This window comes from Spinacia oleracea, chromosome 4, assembly GCF_020520425.1.
Source record: "Spinacia oleracea cultivar Varoflay chromosome 4, BTI_SOV_V1, whole genome shotgun sequence".
NCBI lineage: Eukaryota > Viridiplantae > Streptophyta > Magnoliopsida > Caryophyllales > Amaranthaceae > Spinacia > Spinacia oleracea.
In genome coordinates, this window is record NC_079490.1 from 166,786,617 (window position 1) to 166,810,531 (window position 23,915).

At 35.1% G+C, this 23,915-nt stretch overlaps 2 protein-coding genes across 18 annotated transcripts; both read right to left on the minus strand.

The window, feature by feature from the left end:
- Positions 1-224: 224 nt before the first annotated feature.
- Positions 225-16,958, minus strand: LOC110794402 (B3 domain-containing protein REM20). Of its 17 annotated transcripts, none has more exons than XM_056842366.1 (7): positions 15,361-15,830; positions 11,616-11,640; positions 11,383-11,453; positions 10,491-11,254; positions 1,878-1,949; positions 1,132-1,612; positions 225-710 (listed from the first exon to the last, which is right to left on the minus strand). In XM_056842366.1, the coding sequence occupies exons 4-7, from the start codon at positions 10,539-10,541 to the stop codon at positions 676-678; spliced, it is 639 nt and encodes a 212-aa protein (XP_056698344.1). In that variant the 5' UTR covers positions 10,542-11,254; positions 11,383-11,453; positions 11,616-11,640; positions 15,361-15,830; the 3' UTR covers positions 225-675. The 17 variants fall into 17 exon arrangements, 15 of the variants coding, with proteins under 15 accessions (XP_056698344.1, XP_056698342.1, XP_056698345.1 ...); XM_056842364.1 differs by having other exon boundaries at positions 10,491-11,265; XM_056842367.1 differs by lacking the exons at positions 11,616-11,640; positions 15,361-15,830 and adding an exon at positions 16,436-16,955.
- A 2,087-nt stretch (positions 16,959-19,045) lies between these two features.
- Positions 19,046-22,745, minus strand: LOC110794434 (B3 domain-containing protein At1g49475). The gene is made up of 3 exons (XM_021999413.2): positions 22,304-22,745; positions 21,098-21,571; positions 19,046-19,482 (listed from the first exon to the last, which is right to left on the minus strand). The coding sequence occupies exons 1-3, from the start codon at positions 22,433-22,435 to the stop codon at positions 19,231-19,233; spliced, it is 858 nt and encodes a 285-aa protein (XP_021855105.1). The 5' UTR covers positions 22,436-22,745; the 3' UTR covers positions 19,046-19,230.
- Between the last annotated feature and the right edge of the window lie 1,170 nt (positions 22,746-23,915).

Below are 23,915 nucleotides of genomic sequence, written 5' to 3' on the forward strand. Positions count from 1 at the left end.
TTTGAAATTTCTCCTACACTTCCTCTGTTTTCTAATAGATCTACACATCTATTTAACAAGATTCCAGATGACAAGTTGTGATTAAGATTTACGTTAAGGCTAACAGCGAAAATAGGTGATATTCGAGTATTTTTGTAGATATAGCTATGAACAAGAACCAGCAATATGCAGCATATCTTACTGTAAGGAACACCTGATTCTTGCTAAATGGAGTAATGTTCCACTTTAAATGATAAACAAAAACAAACTTTGCAAGAAAACAGAACGCGTTTTCATTCTGATAAACATTCTCAGTAACCAAGTTTGCCTTAAGCTGCTGAAGCATAGGCTAAATAATGTCAATAAACACACCTCTTGTACAACTTGCAGAAACTAAATTACAGAGAAACAAGGAGAAAAACATGAGAATTGACAGTAGAAACAACCACATAGTTACACGATTAGTGAGTCAAATCTTTCAACCAATGCTTCTGCTCATATCAATCCTAATGAGAGTGTTTCAACAATATCTTCAGCTTCCAATTCATCCTAAGCTCGAGTTGAATCTCTATTTTTAACTAAGTATCCTATAACAGACCTGATTTCAGCTAAAACCAAGCATTTATTCTGCTCAAATCCTTCAGAAAAAATCTCAGAATTTCCTCAAGTATTCCTCCTCGCGAATTCTTCTATTCTTCATCCCCAAATTGAATTGGTTTTGCCTTGCACAGCTTCACAAATTAGACACCAAAGAAAAAGCTGTTAGGTTCACTTACCAATATAGAATGCCTAAAACAATCTCAAGTTTTGCTGTCACTAACAACATATGAGTACAACATTGTTATTGAGCTAAAACGAACTACTCCCTCCATCCCAAAAAGGGCCGCCCTATTAAGAATTAGGACAGATCCTAAGAAGTGTGAAACTAATACATTAACACAATTCAAAAGGATAAATCATAAAACCAGACCAGTGAACTAATTCTCTAATCACCCCACCAACAACGGACCCAAAACGCGAATTATAACATGAAAATGGTACATTTTTAGTCTAATTTAGCAAATTGTGTAGCTGTACCCAGTCTCATACTAGCGAATCAGATAACACTGAACCAAACAAGTAGAAAACTATTATGGTTCAAAAGGAGCTTACAGTTGTAATTGTACTTGGGTAAAAAGTGTTTAGGCATTGTGTAATCATCATCATCATCATCTTCATCTTCATCCTCATCATCTTCATCCTCCTCGTAATCATCATCTACATGTTTTACATGTTCTTCCTCTGATTCTTCAGTCTCCTCCGCGTTACCGTAATCATCATCATCATCATCTACATGTTTAACTACTGGTTCTTCCTCTGAATCTTCAGTCTCCTCCGTGTTACCGGATTCCTTCTCACATCCATCTCTCCCAAGGATCAAAACGTCGAAAGTACGTTGTCCATTATACTTAAACACCATAAATTCCCCAAAACTTAAGGAATTATCCAACACAAACTTAGACCAGGCTCCTTCAAAGTGTAATCTACCATCAATTCTAACCACATTAATCAACCATATTTTTTTATTTTTTTTCAAGACCACTCTACTTGGTATTTCTCCAGATAACTTGCTTTCAAATGCAGGTGGGAGCATCTACAAAATATTCAATTTTCATAACATTAAACTTTTTACATAGGTCAATTAACAACAATTCAACAAATTCTCGGTTGCAGACATTAACGCAATGAAGAATCCGACCTCGATCAACCGAAATTAAATTTAAAAGTGTTCATCTTTATAATTATACAAAAATTAAAGAAACTGAACACTTAAACAGAACGAAATCATGAAGCATCAATGAAAACAGGGGAAAAAACAATGGAATTTTGTAAAATTGAATGGAAAATAAAAAACATACCAAATTTTCAGAAGAAGTTTGTGGTTGAAACACTTTGAAGAATTGTGGGTGTTTGTCGGATGAAGAACCCATCTTCAAGAAAATCAAAACGCCAAATCTTAATAGTAACGTAGGAAAGATTAAAGATTGCTTCTTTTGCTTTTTCTTTTTTGAGACCAGGGAAGAAAAGGAGAGGGAAAACTAAGTTTTGTTCAACGTATTGTCAGTAAGCTTGTACCAAAAGTTTGAGTTCTTTAACTATGAGTACGATGGATCTTCTAGGTTTTTTTGTTTTTGTTTTTGTTTTTTTGTTGGGCTGGGCCCACTGCGGAGGAAAGGGTGTGAATCAGTGGGCCGTGCCAACATACAGGATAGCACAGCCCGTGTCCAGTTTCGGTTGCGGCACGGCTCGGAACGACCTCTTGGAGGTCTCTAAGCTGTGTACCGGCTAGATTTTGCAGAGATAGGTACGACCGTACGATTGTGTTTTAGTGGCCCAGAGGTTGGCAGGTTGCACACCGGCATAGTCGTAGTAGGGTGTTCTATGAGTATTGACCTCATGGTGATCTGCACAGCGCAATTGACTAACTAATTAGGCCATGTTCTTTTAGACTTTCCATTCAGTTCAGTTCAGTATAGTTCAGCCTCATTCAGTTCAGTACAGTTCAACTTCATTCAGTTCAGTTCACTTCATTCAAATAAAGCTCATAAGTACACGGCTCTAAATATGATGCAAACGAGATTCAATCTACAATAGCTTTCTAATAGAATATGTAAATATTTTAAAGAATAAAATAAATATTTACATATTCTATTACTTTCAATCATTTCGGAGATGGCCTTGTTCAAAGAATGTCGAGGTATATATAAAATAATGGAATGATCTATATTAATATGTATGATTAATTTAAGGTTACTGCAATCTTTATATATTTCTGTTCATCCTCTGTTTACAGATGCAGACATGGATATTTTCATGTCGTGAATAACGACTACACTCAGTGGCGAATGTATACCATAGGAGGAAGTGCAGGACCAACTATCAACCGTCAAGGTAACAAAGTCCTAGCTCCTGATAGTCGGTCCAACAAAGTGGTGATTCTTCATTCTCTGATTCCCAATTCTACAGAAAACTAAGAACTTATACAGACGCAATTCTGAATTTTACCTGATATTACATGAGTTCATATCCAAAAAACTGAAACTGAACTGACTTTTTTTTATATATATATAATAATAAGCTTATCAGCAATAGCCTATATTTTTTTAGTAGACTCGGTCCGAGATGACTTGAAATAAAAGAAAATATATGAATATGACTAACCAAATGGCTTGTAACAGGTCTCTAAATGAATGGAAGAAATGGAATTGGACATCAGAAGGTGATTTGTTTATGAATGGAGCGCGATTTGTAAACTGGTCGTGTTTGTAAGGTATGACAATGTGGTAGTGGGGTTGAATGGCTTCACATAGAACCTGATCAGTACTAAACAACAAAATTTTTGTATTAAGCTATCAAGCTATAAAACAACAAGTTTTATGTCTTAAGATATCAAGCATTGCCATTTAGAATATGATTCATTCTAGGTGTTTCTGCGGCTTAAGCTATCAAGCTTTTGCCAATTTTTATTAATTGGATTTGCTGTAGTAGTGGATAAATTTATGGGCTTTCTTTGCATGAGCGCAGTCTAATAGTATTTGTTATCTGTTATATTGGGGGTTCAAGTTTGAGGGACACTAGCAAGAAATTGCATATTTAACATCATTCATCTGAATGTTGAACCTTAATTTGATGCTTTTCTTCGTAGTTTAAGCCATTGTAGAAGTCGTTCTCTACTTCATGACGCCTACCTCAAGACTTTGGCTGATATGGTCATGCGCTCTACACCCTCTCTATTTTTGGTGTTCTCATAAGGTCAAATGTGCTTTATTTTTTCCATCTCGTCAATTTGATATTTATGCCCCCTCAAGCTCAAAAAATATATTTTATAAGTTTTTAGAATGTAGTATAAGTGAGGGTAAAAAGAACTGGTTGAAAGGCAAGGTAAAGGCATTATAGGAATCGACTTTTAAATTATGTAATAGATAATCTGGCAATAAGCAGAGAGTTATTAGAGGACGGGAACAGAGGGGGGTGGGAGGGGAGGGGATGGGGGTTATCATTTGTTAATGTACTAACTAACAACACTAATTCAATATGATAATTTCCCTCAAAAAAAATGTTATCAGTAAATTTAGATTCCAATCACCATTCTGATAAATTCCATTTAGACTATGATTCATTCCATGTGTAGATGATTTTATATTGAGTAGCTTTATAATTTGTTATGTGTTATGTGTTATATACACAAGAACAAGTATGTGTTGTCCTATGTTTAAATGAATTAGAAAATTGTTAATTATGATGCTGAAATTTATGAAGATGATTTTCTTTCACCTTTTTAGCTCTCTTGTCTACCTTTAGCTCGGAAACATCTCTCGTTAGAGTGCTAAAAACCCATTGCTCGCTGGTTCGTGAAAAGGAAACATGTAGTAACTTTGGTGACAAGTGATTACATAGACTTTTTTTTATCTTTCTTTTTCAAGTGGGTTATCAACGTTTTGCCGAGTTTTTCTTGGCATCCTTCTACTCCTTGCTTTGAGTTTATGTTCCTCATTTCCTCCATTTAAGATTTTGCCTTTTGCATTTAACGACAATCAAAAGAAAAATACATGAAACAATTGCATTTGCTATTCTCTCTTTTTCCTCTCATCACTGTTCTTCTCATCTTGTCTAGCAATGTGATTACAATAAGAAAAATCTAAACTAGGTTGCTTTGTTTACTTTGTTGTTTTGATATTGTCACATTTCTTCCCAACCTTATTTATGTCGGGCGATACTCAAACAAGTGTAATTTAAAACTCCAGTGCGTTATGTTATAAAGTTCCCTCGTTTGCACTTTTGATGTTTACACGTAAATATTTTGAGGATATCATGAAAATGTTTGTTTTTTAAGTGTTTCATAAAATTATCGTGAGTCGGGTGGTAAATTTGTAATGTCTACAGTGGCCTTCAAAGTTAAAATGAAAATTTGTAGATGACCTGTGGTGTCTTTTTTCTATTTCATAAGTCTTTTCCGCTACTACAATCATATCAATATAACAAATTATAATTTTGCAATTTATATTAGTTATAGTTTTATAAAAAAAAGTTTCACTATCTTGGGGGACGGCACGCGTTAGCGCGCCGACCAACAACTAGTATTATTCAAAAATTACAAATACAAGATTCGAACCCATGACTTCGTGATTGGAACCACTAATGACTTATCCACTTGGCTACGCAAATTTACGGTTTTGGATCCTCTAGAGTTCAAAAATAACTCTACAAGGTAGAGTTTGAGCATATCAACTATTGAATGAAAAATCAATGGTTCATATATTATCTTTCCAAAATTCCCCCTATTTTTTCTCATCAATATAAGCCCTTGATTTTAAAATGAATGGTTTAGATACAACTCTACGTTGTAGAATTTTATTAAAACTCTAGAGAATTCGGACTCCAAATTTACATGTTATATTTTGCAAACGATATATAATAAAGTGATAGTAAAGAAAGAAAATTGATTTTAATAAAAATAGGATTTAATTATGATTTGTTTTTATTTTTCTACAGAAAAATCCCAAATTCTTATATGAGAATGTCCTCACCATCAACTGATGGTGAGACCAGTTCACACTTGCGAATTTAGGTATGTAACTTCTATAGTTTAGACATGTTACGTTTTTTATATAATTTTAGATGAGGTACTTTTTTAGTTTAGGGTATGTTACTTCTATAGTTTAGACATGTTACGTTTTTTATATAATTTTAGATGAGGTACTTTTTTAGTTTAGGTATGTTACTTCTATAGTTTAGACATGTTACTTTTTTTTATACGGAATAGTTTTAGGTGAGGTACATTTTTAATTTAGGTATGTTACTTCTATAGTTTAGACATGTTACTTTTTTTTTTATATATATAATTTTAGAGGAGGTATCGCCCGAGCCCAAAATCTAGTTGAACTTTTAAAGGTGTTTAGTAAATGTTTGTAAATTAATGTGATTGCAATAATGAATCAAAAGGTCTTGCGCGCACAAGGTATACAATAAATTTATTGTACACCACTTATAAATTAAATATTGTACACCACTTGTAAATAAGAATTTGTGATAATGAATTGTTTCTCCTTATAGGAGGATCTTAGTCTTCGCTTTCTTGGCATGTTCATACTATCATCTCCAATTCCTTATGACATAAATGAGGTTATACTCTGTATTTCTCAAGGCACACTTTTGTGAAGGTTAGTTAATTTTACTTGTACCCTCAATTGTCCCAAATCCAGTGAAAAGGTTTATGAATAAAACAAAGTAGAAGAAAGTAAAACCCAATAAGAATGAATTTTCTTCATTTACACTTTGATATACTGCATTAGTAGTCATTCTTCAATTCTTCATTACCACCATATGAGTGATATGACAAAATCAAATTTAAAAATTATAAAAAATAAAAAATAAAACAAATATCCTATCACAAAAGCCAGGCAATACTAATATACTATTACTTCAAAATTACATGGCAACATTAGGGCTCCGTTTGGTATGGCGTAAAATATTTTCATTGTAAAATGATTTTCCGTGGAAAACATTTTTTAAGGGAAAACACAATTTCAAACTAGTTTTCCTTTGTTTGGTAACTTAAAGGAAAATGGGAGAAGATGGTGAAGATTGAGGTGAAGAAAGGAGAGGGAGGTAAGGAGGAAAGAAGGAAAAGTGGTTTCCCTCCATTTCAAATGGAAAAGGGTTTTCCACCTTTGAAGAAGTCATGGAAAATTGTTTTACATCCCTTACCCAACCAAACAACGTAAAATTATTGAAAAGAGGGAAATCGTTTTCTATGAAAACGTTTTACGCCCTACCAAACGGAGCCTAGATGAAAAAGAGTTAGCTCTCTCACAGAAGAGGCGGCCTCCAAGAGTCCAGACAACATGGATGATTTCCACCAAAGACTAGTCTTATATGCACGTGATTCGTGCGAATATAAAAAATAGATTTGTGTTATTACTTTTAAACCTGAAATAACATGTAAAAAATATAATATAAATGCGATACGTGCAAATATAAGAAACAATAAGTTAAATAGGGTCGAACGCATATAAACAGATTGATTAAAATAGTAAGAACTTATTTAAGAGACTAGATTGATTAAAATGATTCTTTGGCTTTTTCTGTTGGGTAGGTTGTCATTATATTCTCTATTCTATGAGTGTAGAGGGTATTTTAGTAAATCAATAGGGACATCAAAGGTGGATTAATTAAAATAACCTCACCTCTTCTCATGCATCTCATATAATTTTCTTGATCATGAAAAAATGTTAGTGATAGGTTTCGAACCTATGACCTCTCATTTGTTAGTTACATATTTTAACCACTACGCCACAATTCATTTTGTTGTTTCTTGTACGTGCACAATCACATTAAGTCAATATAATGAGAAAAATGATCTGCATCATTTATTGATAGTCTCGATCACATCACTAATTAGTCATTACTTTTACGAGTTAGTAATCCTTACATGTTAAAATTTATTAAAGCATACTCAAAGCAAGATATATTGTAATGTAACAAATTAAATTAGACTCAAAACGAGTTATATAAGAATCTAATTAATCCATTTTTTACTATCCGGGACATCGCCCGGGGTACTAACTAGTTCAAGTGTATATCCGTCAAAAGCTGGTAATCAAATCTCAATATGGAAGTATTTAATTTCTGAATCACTCTGGGCCAGAACAAGATGCTATATATCATACTACAATTAAAAAAGAACTAGTAAAAGTAAACGAAATTAATCAAAAGTAATTATTAACTTTCGTTAAAAGTAAAGACATTGAAAACCAGTTTGAAAAGTTTTATAATTTACGAAAATATCATTAATTACAGGGGAATCATTTGGCATCCGATTTTGATGATGTGAGGGCCCAAATTGGTTCTTAGAATATATTCTCTTCATTTGTTTCTAATGAACTGAATTTGACTTATTTTAGTTGAACCGTACTTATATATTTTTGTGTCATTTATATTTGTTGTACAATACTTCTGACATATTTCATTGAAAAAAAGAAAAGAAAAAAAGCTTGCAAGTGTTATAAGTTCTAAAGTTTTGAGATGATTTGGAATTTCGGATTATGGTTTATGAATTAGCTTGTTGGGTCAATTGTTTTTTTTCTTTAGATAAATGGGTTAATGGGTATTTTACAATGAAAAAATGACAATATATCTATAGTAAAAGGAGAAATTCAGCATAAATATACATGGTCCCCTAAGATAACAATACAATTAATCTAGAGAGGCATGACATATCACCACAATATTTAAACCTTGTCAATGGTAGTTAGAGGGCAATTTAGTCATTTCATTTAGATTAGGAGAAAGACATGTTTAGCAGTAACACATCATTAGTAAGAAAAAACAATTAGTCTAAAACCCAAAAAGATAACGATTTCAACTTAGATAGTGAGCTTACCATATTTTTAAAAAAAAAACAATACCCTCACGTAGAGCAAAATATGTACCAAAAGAAAAGACATGTTGACAACTAACTCTCCCACTAATTCTAACATTCATGAAACTGACCATATCCTTACTCAACTAATTCCATTCCCTCCATTTCTCTCTCCTTTAAATTCCATCCCTACTTTCTCTTCCTTTGTTATGTTTCCATTACAAAAAGAGAGAGAAACCCTAGATTTATAATTGTGATATTACAGTCATAATTTGTAACATTTACAGTTTGCACAAATATTTTTTGAATGGAAATCCAATTCCAACAAAAAAAGGTTGAGCAGAAAAGTGTGATCCCTGAAAATAATAAAGTGAGAAAGTTGAAAGGGAGATCATCAAACAATGGGAATAGAAAGAAGAAGTTTGTTGGGGTTCGGCAAAGGCCAAGCGGGAGATGGGTAGCAGAGATAAAAGACACAACTCAAAAGATAAGGATGTGGTTAGGTACCTTTGAGACTGCAGAGGCAGCTGCTCGTGCTTATGATGAAGCCGCTTGCTTGCTTCGAGGTTCAAACACACGAACCAACTTTGTTGTAACTCATGTATCTCCCAACTCCCCGGTCGCCTCTAGGATTAAAAACCTACTAAATAACAAAAAGTTTGACTGCCAAAAATCAAACAATCCTCCTACTAACACTAACACTATTGCTGCAACCAATACCTTTTCTACCCCTTTAAACTTAGCTAGTAGCATAAACCATACCCATAATAATGGTGATATATATAGGCCTCAGCCTCAGCCTCAGCCTCAAGTGATGAGTGGTTTTGTTGGTAACTACGAGTTGGTCGATTATTCTTGTTTATTCCAATGTGGTATGCCTGACATGAATCCTAACTTACCTCTAAGCCTAAACAGCAGCCAAAACCAAAGCCAAGAAACAATGGCCAAGAATGTACTACTTCCTGTTCCACCACCAATGGGAACTGAATTGTTAGATATTCAGAAGATGCAAATGGACAAGGATATTTCACAAACCAGCACGGCTAGTTACGACTTTTTCGATTTTCTAAATGATCCTATTCAATCCCTTTGGGATCTTCCTCCTCTTTACTCTTCTTTTTGCTCCATTTGATTTCTCCATTTTCACAATTCAACAAATACTTACTGATGATCAAGTCTTAAGTTAAGTATTCATGCATTAGGAATGGATCAACATGTACTTAAAGAGTTAAAGCTTGTTGGAAATTCATATTTATATATATATTAATCAGGAGCTTTAAGAGAGATGGAATATGTCCTCTCCTAATCTCCTGTGTCATTCTATTAATATCATGCATTAGAATTCTATCTATACACATTTTCCTACATTTTCGATCTACTGCTTTGTTAATGTCTATCATGGATTATATCATTATAATCCCTCCCTCCGTATTTTAATATGTGTTGCACTTTGTCTGTCATTCATTATCATTATCATTACCCCATTGCCTCAAAGAGGCTCCCGCAAGAAGCGGGGTAAGGGGGGTCGGACGTACCCACAAAGTTTTAATATGGGGTGCACTTTGTCTGTATTTTAATATTTTTGTATGTTTTTCTCCTACACCCTGGTTTCGCTTATTTTCTTATTTATTCCTTACCTTTTATGTTTTTTTGAATAATTTCATACCCTATTATTTTTTTTTCTTATAACTGTTTATCACCTCATTAACTTCACTTGTATCTTATTTTAATAAAATCAACACACCCTCCTAAAACTTTGTGTTGGTCAAAGTACAACACTTATTAAAATACGGAGGGAGTATTAAGAAATCATTTTTGTTCTTTCTCGAAACACTGTGTTCTCGTACTTCTTTAGTGATCCCTTCGGTTAAGGGGTTTTTTTCTTCAATTCAAAAAAAAGGGTCTTCAATAAGTTCTCCTAAATTCTGATAAGGTGCTAAGATTCAGTCATGTCTAATAATGTTTAATCAGTTCCAATAAATTCAGACATGTTCAAATAAATCTAGACCTCTAGACCTAGTATTTAAAAAAGAAAACCATAGATGATTAGATGACCTATGAAAACCATATAGGTGCTGGGAATTCACAACAAAGCATAAAAATGTGAGACCTGGCTTTTGAACACTTCCGGCAGATTCTGAGTAACATAGTCCGGCATCATCTCAGATAGTTACTGTGAGACAAACTGAGTCAACGTATATCAAGCACAAATCAGTACTATTATGGAGTATGAAGACTTGAAACAAACATGTAGCTTCAAGTAAAACTGAAACAAAAATAAGCTGTGAATATGTGAAGTCCCATATTCTTCTTTAAAAAAAATTGTGATAGAACATGATTACTACTGATGGGTTCATACCTCATTGACAATTCCATCACAAAGCAAAGCAATACTATTACTCCGAAATAACATGGCAAGTGGCAACATTAGATGAAAAGGGTTAGCTCTCTCACAGAAGAGGCGGCCTCCAAGAGCTCAAGCAACATGGATGATTTCTACCAAAGATTATTTATTGTCAACATAGGAGCTACCGAGGAAGCTGACAAAGAATCCATGTAAACTGAAGTGAATGTTTAAGCATGCTGTTAAATTTGCGGTACTTATTTACCTGTTCAAGAGTCATGATTGTTTTACACTATGTCCACAGTACAACCAAAGATAAACTTTTGCAATTTCAGCAGATTAAGTGATTAACCCGTAAAATAGCTTACCAGATACTTCCAGTTTTCCATCATTTGTCACCTAATATTTTTGTTCCCTTCAATATCATCATCACTTGCCAATGGAGCTGCTAGACAATCCCAAACTTACAGTGTCACCGACTTCAACTTTTCCTCATTCATACGCTGAGAGAGCTCATCATCACTTACCAACTGTATTACATCTGTACCAGATTAAATTGATGTAGCTATCAAGAGTTCAATCGAAATAGCCTAAATGTAGTTCCAGAGCATCAGGGATAACTCAGACACTTGGGTGATGATGAGACTTCAACACTCACCCGCTTCTGCTCTGGTGGTCTACAATGATCAGCGCCGTAAGACATCTCCCAAACAGCTGAAGTTGAAATACCTACATGAACAGAAGAGAATAAATACTCAAGCTTCAACAAATTCTTGGGAAAATAATGTGTAGCCCTAGATTTTCATCAATTCCCACTTTCCAGCAATCAGTAGTTGAAATGGTGGGAATTGCAGCAGCGAAAAGCTGGTTATAGATGTTGTTGCAACTTACAAGATGTGTAACCATGATGTCGTTCCTGTCAAAACCCAAAAGGAACTGAAAGCACATCTATTAAAAACAAAGAAACATGGAAACCAAATCTGGTTGACAATGAACATGAAGGTATTTGATGGATACCTAGTTCCAGTGCAAACACTAAATCTTAAGATACAATGTCATTAAAAAAAGATCATTTGAACATTTGTAGCCAAAGCTCAGGCATGTACATGAAAGAAATGATCAAGTAGGAGAACAGATATTGCATGGCGGAACACTAATCAGCATTATGAAGCAACAGAAAATCAAGCAAGAGCTTACTGTATTTCACTTATGAGATTCTCCTCCTTGTATATAACAGGATAGTCAATTTCTGACTCTAATAATATTCTTCTACTTTTTTTTCATTGGTGAGGCGGGTAGTTTGTTATAAAACAAAACCAGTCATTAATCTTTTAATATTAACAAGTCTACTAAGGCTATTGAAAATAAGAGCTCGTAAATTGATTATGTTATACTTGTAGAGAAACAGAAATGAGCTACAATGGATGTTCCCAAACAGGACATGTACACATCAAATCGCAATATGGAAGTATTTAATTTCTGAATCACTCTGGGCCAAAACAAGATGCCATTGCTCATACTACAATTAAAAAAGAATTATTACTGAAGCTATTAATACTAGAAATGGGAAGGAGGGGCACTCAAATCTAATCAACAATCCTAAAAATCATATGAAGAGGTATGGTGACATTGTGCTGGCCATCCGTCCAAGTAAGCCAACCCCCTTCTTCATTTCCATAAGGAACATTCATGGTGGAGAATTTAACCATGAAGTTCTGCTTCTCACCTTTCGCCTTAAAAGTTAATTTGGGCGGACTAACAGTCACATTTGTCCCTTTTGGGCTGGAAATTATAGCTGTATAGCTAGACGCCATCATGCCTACATTAGTCAAAGTCCTTGGGACTATTAACTCCGTTGTATTAGACTCTACAATTAGATGGGAAAGCAGAATAATGGCTGGATAATTCAGTTCCCACTGCTTAAGAGTCCTCTTGTCACAGCTAAAAGCCCTCCTAGCAATGGTCCTTATTTCACCCTCCGTATAATTACAGGCACAAAGAAAATCAACATAGGAGTCCACTCCTAGGTCATAAGCCAAACCTGGATCATTTGCCTTTTCTGGATCCACATGGCCTGCACCAGTAACCCAAATTGATGCTTCATCGGCGTATTGTTGGTCAACTAAGGGCTTACCATCACGGTAATGGTTGTAAGATGTGGTCATTAACGCTGATCGAATCATGGCTGGGGACCAGTCCGAGTGAGCTCCCTTGATAAGGGCTGCAATGCCTGACACGTGGGGGCAAGACATAGAGGTTCCAGATATAATATTAAACCAGGAATTCCTTGGATCCTTGGCCGGTTCCATTCCAGAAGGCGGGACCTTATACGGCCAAGCAGCAAGGATGTCAACCCCAGGAGCAATGATATCAGGCTTAAGAAGGTAAATAGACTCGAAGTGTGGACCCCGAGAAGAAAATGCAGCCACTTCTGGGGCACGACTACTGCCAACCTTAGTCCCATGGAACACAATTGTGGCCTTGGGATCTCGAGTTGAATTCAAGTATTCAACAAGTTTAACATAAGAAGATTTGGTAATGGATAATCCAGGGACCAAATGAGGATCACTTTTTAAACTCTCACCTTGAACATCATCGTTGGCAATAACAATGCCCAGTCCTCCCGCCTCCTTAACATTCAGACCTTTCTGTATCGAGCTAATAGAACCACGTAAACAAATAACTATTTTACCTTTGACAAATTCACGATTTAAGTCGTCCGCTTCACAAGCTGAACCACCCAAATCAGTGATAGGGAAGAACTGTTTATCCTTCATCGGTTCACCGGTATACAGAGAAGCTCCAGTCAAATTGATACCATTTCCTAGGACGAGATCAGCAGGGAAGGTACGGTCAACAGTACTCGCCCCAACAGTAGTGATCCATGGAGCAATGTTCGACACCGTTTTAAATTCGGGCCCACTATTTCCTGCCGAAGCTGAGACAAAGATCCCCTTCTCAACAGCAGCAAAACACCCTATTGAAATGGGGTCAGTTGAGTACCGTGTTGGAGAACTACCAAGCGATAGGGAAATAATATCAACCCCATCCTGGACTGCCTTGTCCAATCCAGCCAATATGTCAGACGCCACACACCCATTCTTCCAACACACCTTGTATATCGCCAGCCTTGCCTTGGGAGCAATCCCGATGGCTCTCCCTTCAGCATAGCCAAAAAAGGAGGCGTTGAGTCCTCTACCTGCCGCTGTGGAAGCGGTGTGAGTCCCGTGCCCTTCGTTGTCTCTAGCTGACTGATGCTCTTCCTCATTGACACCCTCCATAGCCAGCATCCCTTTAGAGAAGTACTTGGCCCCAACTATTTTCTTGTTGCACAACGAAGAGGGGAAATCTACGCCTCCATCACAACCCCCTTTGAAATGAGAAGGGACCGAGCTTAGCCCCTCATCGGTAAAACTTGGGCTCTCGGGCCAAATCCCAGAATCAAGGAATCCAATCACAACATCAGAGCCCAAGTCAGACTCCTTCAACAAACCCACCGGTTCGTTGTAGGAATCGAGTCCCAGGAAATGTGGTGTTCTTGTGGTTTGAAGGTGGTAAACTTTGTCAGGGAAGACCCCAAGCACACTATGTTGGGATTTCAATAACTGAGCTTGCTTAGAGGTTAATCGGACTGAGAAGCCATGAAAAGCATTTCCATATACATGAAGGAAATGACTACTAGATTTCCCCCCATCCTTTTGGTTTACATTGAAACCAACGTTATTAAGAATGGAGCTATACCACTCCACAACATCAAAATATGCAGCAGGTTTAAAATCATTCTCGATCCTAACTATGTAAGTTTGAACCCTCGGATTAACAACATTTTCCCCTGCCCCAGAGAATGGTAATGAAACAAACGACAACACGAAGAAAATGATACAAATGAGAGACATGATTAACTTGAAAGCGAATTCTATGAGTTAAACTATGGGATTATATCACAGTAGATGCATCAATATGACTATATATATAGTCCAAAGGAAACCAAGAGGGATACATTATTGAAAGATGTAACATCTCTGCTAATATGTTACTTGTACTGAGAACAAATTAAACACTTCATTTATCATTTAATTCAAAACGTTGGCTTTTGCACAGGAACATAAAATTTGGTCCATATATGCTTAATCATACATGAAGAAGGGAGGTGTGAACATTCATATACATGAATAAACTTTGAACCTAAATAATTATGATAGGGGGAAGTTTATTAAAAGGGAGTGTAATTCAGAGTATTTATCTCCAATTAAACGCACTAATTCCCCTACTCCCATACAAGAATGTTACATATTACCTCCGTCCGCATTTAATTGTTTACATTACAAATTCAAATTACACCATCAAAGCGACTATTAATTCCGGACCGAGGGGCGAGGGGGTTAACACTCGAAAAGGAATTCTTAAAGTGCACTACATTTCAATAGAATCTGTTCAATTGATCAATGCATAAAAGTAAAAATGAGACATAACTAATAAGCTAAACAACAACTACAAGTAATTTGTCAACTACAGTTGTAACAATTCAATAAAGTTCTATAATTCAAGGATATGGTAAATAGAGTAACAAATTATCACATATTAATGGATGAAATTGGAATGGTGCAAAATTGAGGAAATGATTCTGAAAAATTACCAGATTTTTCTTAGATTGCATAATGCGAAGAAGAAATCAAGCGCAGAAATGGAGATTTGCTTATTGGGATGGTCGAATTCTGGCTAATCAGAACCTTCGACCTCCATTGTTGTTTGATTGGAGATTGGAGAAGGTGTTTAACTCTAGATTTGATAGGTGTGTTGTGGTTGGGTGATGGCGGTGGGTGGATGGGCGGTGGCTTGCGGTGGCCGGTGGTTCGCAGGAGTGGCAGGGGTTGGCCAGTTAGGCTGGTTGCGTGGTTGTGTGAGAACTGAGAAGTGAGAACTCAGAAGGGTGACAGGAGAGACCGAGAGAGACAGAGAAAGAGGGATAAGGAGGGTAAAAATGTAAAATAAGTGAACGACGCGCCGGTGATCGATCAATTTGTTAATTCTCCCAGGAGAAATCTATGTCAAAAGGAATTGTGTTCAATAAGTGAACCACATTATATTTTTGATTGCTTAATGTCATAAGTTGTATTATTAAATTAGTGGTTATAGTTCTATGTCATGTCACTTGTCATCTAATGGTGGCGACATGACATGAAATGTCATTGAGATTTAATAATAGTATAGATGTGGATAAGAATATATGAATTACGTGATAAGAATTTACTGGATTTTATTGGAATTTCTTATATCTTCTAAGATTTTCCAAGATTCTTGATTTGCTGATAGGATTAAATGGAATACGTGATAAGATTTTTTTGGATTTTTTTAGATTTTTGATAAGATGTTATTGGATGTTCTTAGATTTTTTTTAGATTTTCTATTGGTTGATAAGATTTTATGAATTTCTTGATAAGATTATATTGTATTTTCTTATAATATAATAACAACAATGTGTAAAATACTACTTAGCAACAAAAAATAATATATTACATAACACAAAATAATACAAAGTTAAAGACATAACACGAACTAATACAAGTTCGAAGGCACAACACGAATTGATACAAGCTTATTGAAAACTAATTAAAACTAGATTGTGACATAAAATTTAAACACATGAAATAAACTAAACATTAAACACTTTGCTAATTATCACCACCATAAAACTCCAACATCAATCTTACCTTAACTTTTTCCTCAACGGGAGTTAGACAAGCCTTCGACACCAATGTTTGCAAGAAATCATGTTTCATTTTTTGCTTATCCAACTGGATTCTCTGTTCCTCTATATCAAGTTGTCGCCTCCTCATTATAGTCTTTTCTTCTTCTAGCTCGAATTTCTTTAAATTTAGTTGGTGCTCATTATTCCTCATTTCATTGCTAGCTTGCAAATGACTTCCAAAAGTCGAAACTTCCTCTGATGATTCTGCCCCTTTGCCTTTTTTCTGGCCTTAGCTTTCTTTACACCATCTGGTCGAGATATACGTCCAGATTCGAAACTCCCACCACTTGGCAAGACGGTGTCCCCATTATCATCAAGTCTAGTTCTCTTGCCACTTCCTTCACTCTCTTCAGTAGAAATTGGTAGACTGACATCGTATGTTTCTCTCTCTGTCTTTAACATACCCCGCCTCATCATCACCCTCCACTTTGGGTTTTCATTAATAAGCATCTTTAACATAGTAAATTTGGTCTCTATTTATAGATCTTGAAATTTTATGACCGTTGGTATATATATATATTTTTTTAATTAAATATTTTGGGCTAAGATAGCCGTTTACCGAAATAGTCGTTACAATTTGCTTGAATTTTTTGATTGGTTGAACACTTTGGCCCACCGCTGCCACTTGTTATCACATGTGTTGAGTGCTCTTTCCCTTCTTTTTTGGAATGTAGCGGAAATTCCAATAATAACGGTAACTTTGGGCTATACTTCACGTGAATCACCCACTTTCCACCTCAAACAATTCAGTGGTGGGGCCCATTATTTTTGGAGAGCATATTATCAAATTGGAACGCCGTGCGAGCATATTTGTTTTTGCTCGTGAGAAATTATTCGCCTTTCCATTGATGTGGGTCGTGTTCTTTTTTTTCCTCACATATTTTTGCTCATTAGCTAATTTTTTCTCCATTGTTGGGAGTGCTCTTATCAATACTCAATTTCTCATGTACCTTGATAGTTTATCTAATTTGTTTGGTATGGCATATTTGATAAAAAGAAATTAAAAATTACGGATTTTTCATGAAATACCCCCGAGTTTTTGCAAAATTCACCAAATGCCCCTCGACTTTCAGAAATTCACCAAATACCCTCCACTTTTTAACAAATACACTATATACCCTTAGTGAGCATTTTCTGTAAATTCCGTTAGATTTCCGTCAACTTTAACCTAATTAACTCTATTAATCCATACTTATCTTAATTACCCTAACTAAATTTAAAAATAAAAAACTTTATTTTCCTTTACTTATTTCCCTCACCATCTTCCATCTTATGCCCAATCTCTCTCCCCCACCTTCATTCTTCGGTTCTTCCTCTTCTTCTCACTATTGAAATCCGCCCAATATCTCTCCTCCCCCTTAAATTTGCTTCAAAACCAAAATAAAAAGCTAATTAACACAAAAATTGCAACAATCACCCTTTTACCAGTCACACTAGTAATCCCAGACTCCCTGAACCCACGAGATATAGCCAATGCCACCAAGAACTGAGTCGCACCCACGTCCTTTCACTCAACGACGACGACAAGGGGCTCGAATCGGAACACTCACCCGGACGAGTCTGAGTTGGTCGATTCGGGCGAGTTAGCTGACTCGCCGGCGACGATTGTGGTGGTGGGTGGGAAGATGAGGTTGAGGATCGAATTCGGGTCCACCGGGTCGTGGGAGATGAAAGCCCATGTGCCTCATTTGGGGTTGTTTAGGAGGTGAGAGAAAATGGAGATGCGGCCGGAGCAAGAGGAGGTGGTTTAGTAGGAAGGGTGGTGGTTAATGGTGTTGAAAAGAGGTATGATTGGTGCGTCAATTTGTGAGGAGTATGATTGTGTGCTTCTGCTAATGCTATAGCCACTGAATTTGTGAGGCATTATTTTGATTTTTATTTTCAAATTTGAAAGGGAGAGAGGAGAAAGGTTAGTAGCAGATCGGGATTGGGAGTCCATTGAAGAAGGAGAAAGGGAAGTAGCAGATCGGTATTGGGCATCCATGGAAGAAGGAGAGAGGGAAGATAAAAGGGGTGAGTTAGGAGGAAGGTTAGTTGTGGGTTGGCAGTTAAATATTTTTTAGGGTAGTTAATTAGATTAATTAGGAGTTAATTAGTTTAGTTAAGGAAAAAGTTAACGGAAAAGTTAACGGAGCTAACGGAAAATCGTCATTAAGGGCATCTTGTGTATTAAGTTTATAAATAAGAGTATATAGTGTATTTGTTAAAAAGTGGAGGGCATTTGGTGAATTTCTGAAAGTCGAGGGGCATTTGGTGAATTTTGCAAAAATTCAGGGGTATTTCATGAAAAATCCGTAAAAATTAATATCTCAAGTAATCTTGATTAGAAAAAAACGACAACTTTTGTGTAACACCGTCTTACCGGAAAATCCACTTTGACAGGTTAACTTATTTGTTTCATTGCTTAACTAACTAGTTCTAATGCTTAACTAATAAGTTCAATTGCTTAACTAATTGGTTTCAGTATTTACTTAATTAGTTTCAGTAATTAACTAATTAGTTCTAGTGATTAACTTATATGACATCAATGTGGTCTTTTGTGTAAGATTGTCTTATATAAAAAAAAATTGTAAAAAAAAAATTAGCTTATCCGTAATTTTTTACGATAGAGGTACAATAAGCCAACTACACAATCGATGCACCATTTGTTTCACAATACTAAATTACAACATTAATCTAGTATATATATATATAACAAAATTACAGCATAATATATATAGTACGGAGTACTTCGTATGAGATTTAGTTAAAATAAGTCTACATTTTGCTTACTTTAAAAGTTGCATAGTCTTGTTTCTTGTCCACCAACTCGAAGGTGTAAGTGTCTCCTTCCTCCCAATCGTACCGTAGCACGAATTTTCGCCATCTTGGTCCGTTTAAACGGAGACCAACACCGTGACAAAAGTAGCAATCTATACACCAATCTCTACCGTCATCCCCTTCTAACATTACATATTTGAATAAGTGTCCCCCTTCCATGTGTTCCTTCGTAAAATTCGTGGGTATATGCTGAGATAAATGGAAAATAAAATTAAAAAAATTGTAATGTGACGGTTCAATCATAAATTCAACACAGTAAGTAGCCATATGAGTGCATGACAACTAAAAATCAAACTAATAGTAAGATCAAATGAGTCTTGTCTAAAACCTGATTAAAATGATCCCGGTCCACTGGCCCAGCCTGAAATTTTGCGAGTTTGGATATAATTTTCCGGCCCGGTTTTCCCGAAATTTTAATTTTTTTGGGAGGGCTTGGGAAACATAAAACTACATTTTTTAGTTATAAATTCAACCCGGCCCGAAAAGCCCGGTATTTTAGGCCCAAAATAGCGGGTTTGGGCACAGAAAATTGGCCCGAATCTAGGCCCGGCCCGAACTTGGCGGGCTGATTTTTATGCCTCGGCGGCCCGCCATTTGATCAGGTCAAGTCTTGTTGTCTTAGGACTTTTTACAAATGCAATGTCTAACATTCCATTAATATCTAATAATTAAATTGTTGTTAAGACTCCTTAAGATTCAATCAAATTTAGCTCTTCACTCATCAAATTTATTTAAGACTTTGTAAAGTTATGTATAATATTACTTTATATTTTAATTTAACTCACACACAAAAGTCTTAAGTTGAATTTTAGGTTTTCAAGACTCAATTTAAGACTTTGTTAAGACTCTTCCACTTCAATGCTACAATTCAATGTGTCTAATCTTAAGAATGATGAGTCATATGCACGTCAACACAACTCAAGTCTTAAAACTTGGGGCTGATCATGCTCTAAAGGTCCGCTCTATTACCCAATTTTAACATACTTTTTCCGAACTCATCTTATCGACCTGAATTTATCATAATTATCAGAGCTAATTTTAGTTTTTGTTTTCGGTGTTACCACCCGGTTTAATTCAGATTCGGGATAATTCAGATTCGGGATAAATTATGGGTGGATAAGTTACAGTCTCCTCCTAGTTGTTGTTGCGGGAATAGAACACACGGTCATCCCTACCAAGTTCCAGAAACTTTTGTGTTAAACAGTTTAACGGTTAGACCACTTTTTTGGTACTAACTAAACTAGTGTAAAACATAACTAAAAGTAATAAAATCATAACTAATTGAATAACAAAATAGTTAAGGTATAAAGACAAATAGTTAGATTTATGAGTCGAATAGTTATTATTTTTTAACAAACTTATTATTAACCAAAACTCATAAAATCTTAACTAATTTATCTCATTGCTTGACTAATCGGTTTTATTATTTAACTAATTGATTTAGTGTTTAATTAATTGGTTCGGTTGCATACTAACTGGTTTCGTTGCTTAACTAATTGAATTTAAAACCTAACTAATTGATTTAAGTGGTTAACTAATTAATTAAAGTATATAACTAATTAGTTCCAGTGTATAAAAATGGTCTAGCCGTTATGCCATTTTTTCTAAAAGTTTGTAACTAAATTCAGCATCAATCACCACTGCCTCAATCACCACTGAACCAAACAGTCAATTAATAGAGCTTAATTTAGTTAATTATACTTTATTTTAGTTAATTATAAGTGTTAATTATACTTAACTTACCCTTATCAGAGCTTATTTTTATGAAATAACTGAAAATAAGGTGAACAAAACAAAATCTTACCAAATACGCACCGCCCCGTAAGAGACTACAGTTTCGTACTACAATACTGAAAGAGGGGTTGATGTTGTGTCTGTTACTCTCCAATACTACGCCATCTTTATGTTTATCCTTTTCTGCTTCCTCTTCTTCTTCAACTGCTTCTTGATTTTCCTTACTTTTGCCATCACGATTCCGATTCCGAGGAACCTTCTGATTTGCATGTTGATCAAGTTCAACAACTGGATATTCTATCTCAGTACAAGATAAATCGAATATGTAAACTTTGAAATGGCTATTTCCTTCATACGCAAATTCCAGGAAGTAACCATATTTTATATGATTATACTCCATGAACTTTGCCCATCTTTCGGTAAAGTAAAGTCCGTTCTCTATTCGTTCTACCACGATCTTGAATGGGAGACCGGTTCGCGTAGCGAGTGTTGCAAATGTTCGAATCTGAGGGGTGAATTTCTTCGCAAATGTCTCTGGAATCCTCTGTTCCAACCCCCCCCCCCCAAAAAAATCAAAAGCAAAAATAAACATTATTTTTCTTGAAAAATTAAATAAAACAAACATTCATGCTGAGAAAATTTAGAACAGTCCCCTTGATTGACATATCAATTGCCATTCTCGTAATTATAATGAAAAAACTATACAATTTAAAAATTCCAATGTGCAGTAAATACGTAGATCGTACATTTTTAACAATTTATTTACTAAAATACTCCTGGATATATTTTATCCGCCAATCACGAAGATTGACTGGGCGGAGCTCAATGATGCCAATGCGAGATCAAAAAATAAACAATCTCCTTTCCTTTGAATTATTTAGCCTTATGCACGACGACTATGACTGAAAAATAATGAGAAGTGTAACTTTCTAGGAAGTGAAAGATTTTAATGTTTGGTTTGCAAAAACTACAATTCTTAGGAACTTTTACTTTCTTCAAACCCTAGCTAAGTAAACACAACATTTCTTACTTCATGGGAAATTAAATGTTAATATATGACATTATGTAGCTTGAATAGCTGATGTGACATCTCAAACAGTCATCGGAAGTATCCAAATCTGGTTCATTAATGTGTACGGAATAATGTATTGCATGACATAACTCTTCCTATCTTTGAGATTTTACTGTTTTTTAAGCCAAAAACACAAAAGAAAACACACAAAAACACAAAAGAAAACACACAAAAAAAGAGGAAAAATTGAAGTTGAGAAATTACCAGGCTGCTGTTTTGTTCAAGGATGTGAGGAAGGATGAGTTTGAAGAATTTGTTTGGATTGATCTTAAACTTAAGCTCATCATTAGGCTTCCCTTCTTCTTCTCTTCTCCTTTTCTTCTTTTCTTCCACCATTTTTAGACACTTTGAGCAATTTCCGAGCTTTATTTTTTCATTTTCTGGGTATAAAAGTGGTGAAAAGGGGCAAATGTGTGTTAAATTCCCAAAAAAAGTTACTCAATTAAGCTGACAAATGTAATGTATGGGATTTCTTTCCGTTTTAAAAAATTGAGATGCTTTTTTTATTATTGCGGAGTATCAGTTTTTTTTTTGGTAGGAATAATGAGAGAATGTGATGTTAGAATTGATGTAAGATTCCAAAACCTGGGTAGAGGACGCGTACTTCGTACTAAGATTAATTTACGTTACACATGAATTTCATATTATGTCGTACTCTCATTATAGAGCATGGACTACTCTACCTGTTACTCCATTTATTCACTCTATTTATGGTAAAAAGATTGATTAGGTTGTGTTTATGGATGGACATAAACATAACTGTTTGTGAGTAGTCGATAATCGATTCGATAAAAGTTCAGCTCGAGCTCAAACTATAGTTTAATAATTGACGAACTAAACTCAAATTTAAGGGTGTTCAACTCGAAATATAGTGACGTTGTTAATTTAAAAATAATAATGCATTTTTATAAGATTGGTATATATCCTTTTATACCGATGCTTAAACTGTAATTTAGATGGTGGACCATGGTGCACAATGATCGAGCATGATACACCTTAAGAACACAAGTATATAGTTAAAAGAACATTATCTTACAAAAGAATATGAGCATATTTTATATTTTTAATAAAAAGTGAAATAATATACGAAGTATTATTTCTTTTGTAATAAAAATATGAAATAATATACCGCATATTATTTTGTTGTAATGTTCTTTTTCTTATGCACTTATGTTCTTTTGGTGCACCGTTGTCCATATTCCACGAATTGAATGATAAATAAGGGGAAAGTGAATTTGGTGTTGGCACACCCAATGTGAGATACAAGAAATTGTGCTCTACTCTCATGAAGGCGTGCCAAAACCAGTTCTCCAAAGAGGGGATGTTTTAAACAACATGTTCAACAAAAATACTACTAATGTCGATTCAAAAAATTATTACTCTGTATTATTCTCATTGTTGGGATATGCTTTACCAATTTATTGATTGAAGTCTCGTAAAAACTCGAACCTCAACTTGAACTCGAAAAGTTCTTATAAAGCCTAACTCGATAAAGATTGTTAAAGCTCTAGGTGAGTCCGATTTCAAGTTGGAACTCGGTAAAATTTAACCCAACTAAAGAACTGTACTATGTTACGTTAGAGTTAGTCTCGGTATTTGTTTCGGCTTTGTAACTACCCCTAACCGTGCTTAATTATTAACTCCATTTTTGTTTATCACTCATTATTGGAGCATAAATTGTTAACTTATGATGTAAATAGATTAACACGAACAATAACTAAGAACACGCATATCCAATATAGTCATTCATACTACCTCCCTTTCTGAAAGTTCTTTAAGCTTTGAAAAATGTGTCCAAAGAATAAAAACTTTGACC

Bases quoted from the DNA above. Each gene is read 5' to 3' on its own strand.
- LOC110794402 (XM_056842367.1), bottom strand. From the start codon at position 10,541: ATGATGCCGGACTATGTTACTCAGAATCTGCCGGAAGTGTTCAAAAGC. The intron at 1,950-10,490 runs GTCTCACATTTT...ATTTTCTTGAAG, and splicing joins CGGAAGTGTTCAAAAGCCAG to ATGGGTTCTTCATCCGACAA. The intron at 1,613-1,877 runs GTATGTTTTTTA...AATATTTTGTAG, and splicing joins AAACTTCTTCTGAAAATTTG to ATGCTCCCACCTGCATTTGA.
- LOC110794434 (XM_021999413.2), bottom strand. From the start codon at position 22,435: ATGGTGGAAGAAAAGAAGAAAAGGAGAAGAGAAGAAGAAGGGAAGCCT. The intron at 21,572-22,303 runs GTAATTTCTCAA...GGGTTGGAACAG, and splicing joins TTGAACAAAACAGCAGCCTG to AGGATTCCAGAGACATTTGC. The intron at 19,483-21,097 runs GTAAGATTTTGT...CATTTATCTCAG, and splicing joins TACGGGGCGGTGCGTATTTG to CATATACCCACGAATTTTAC.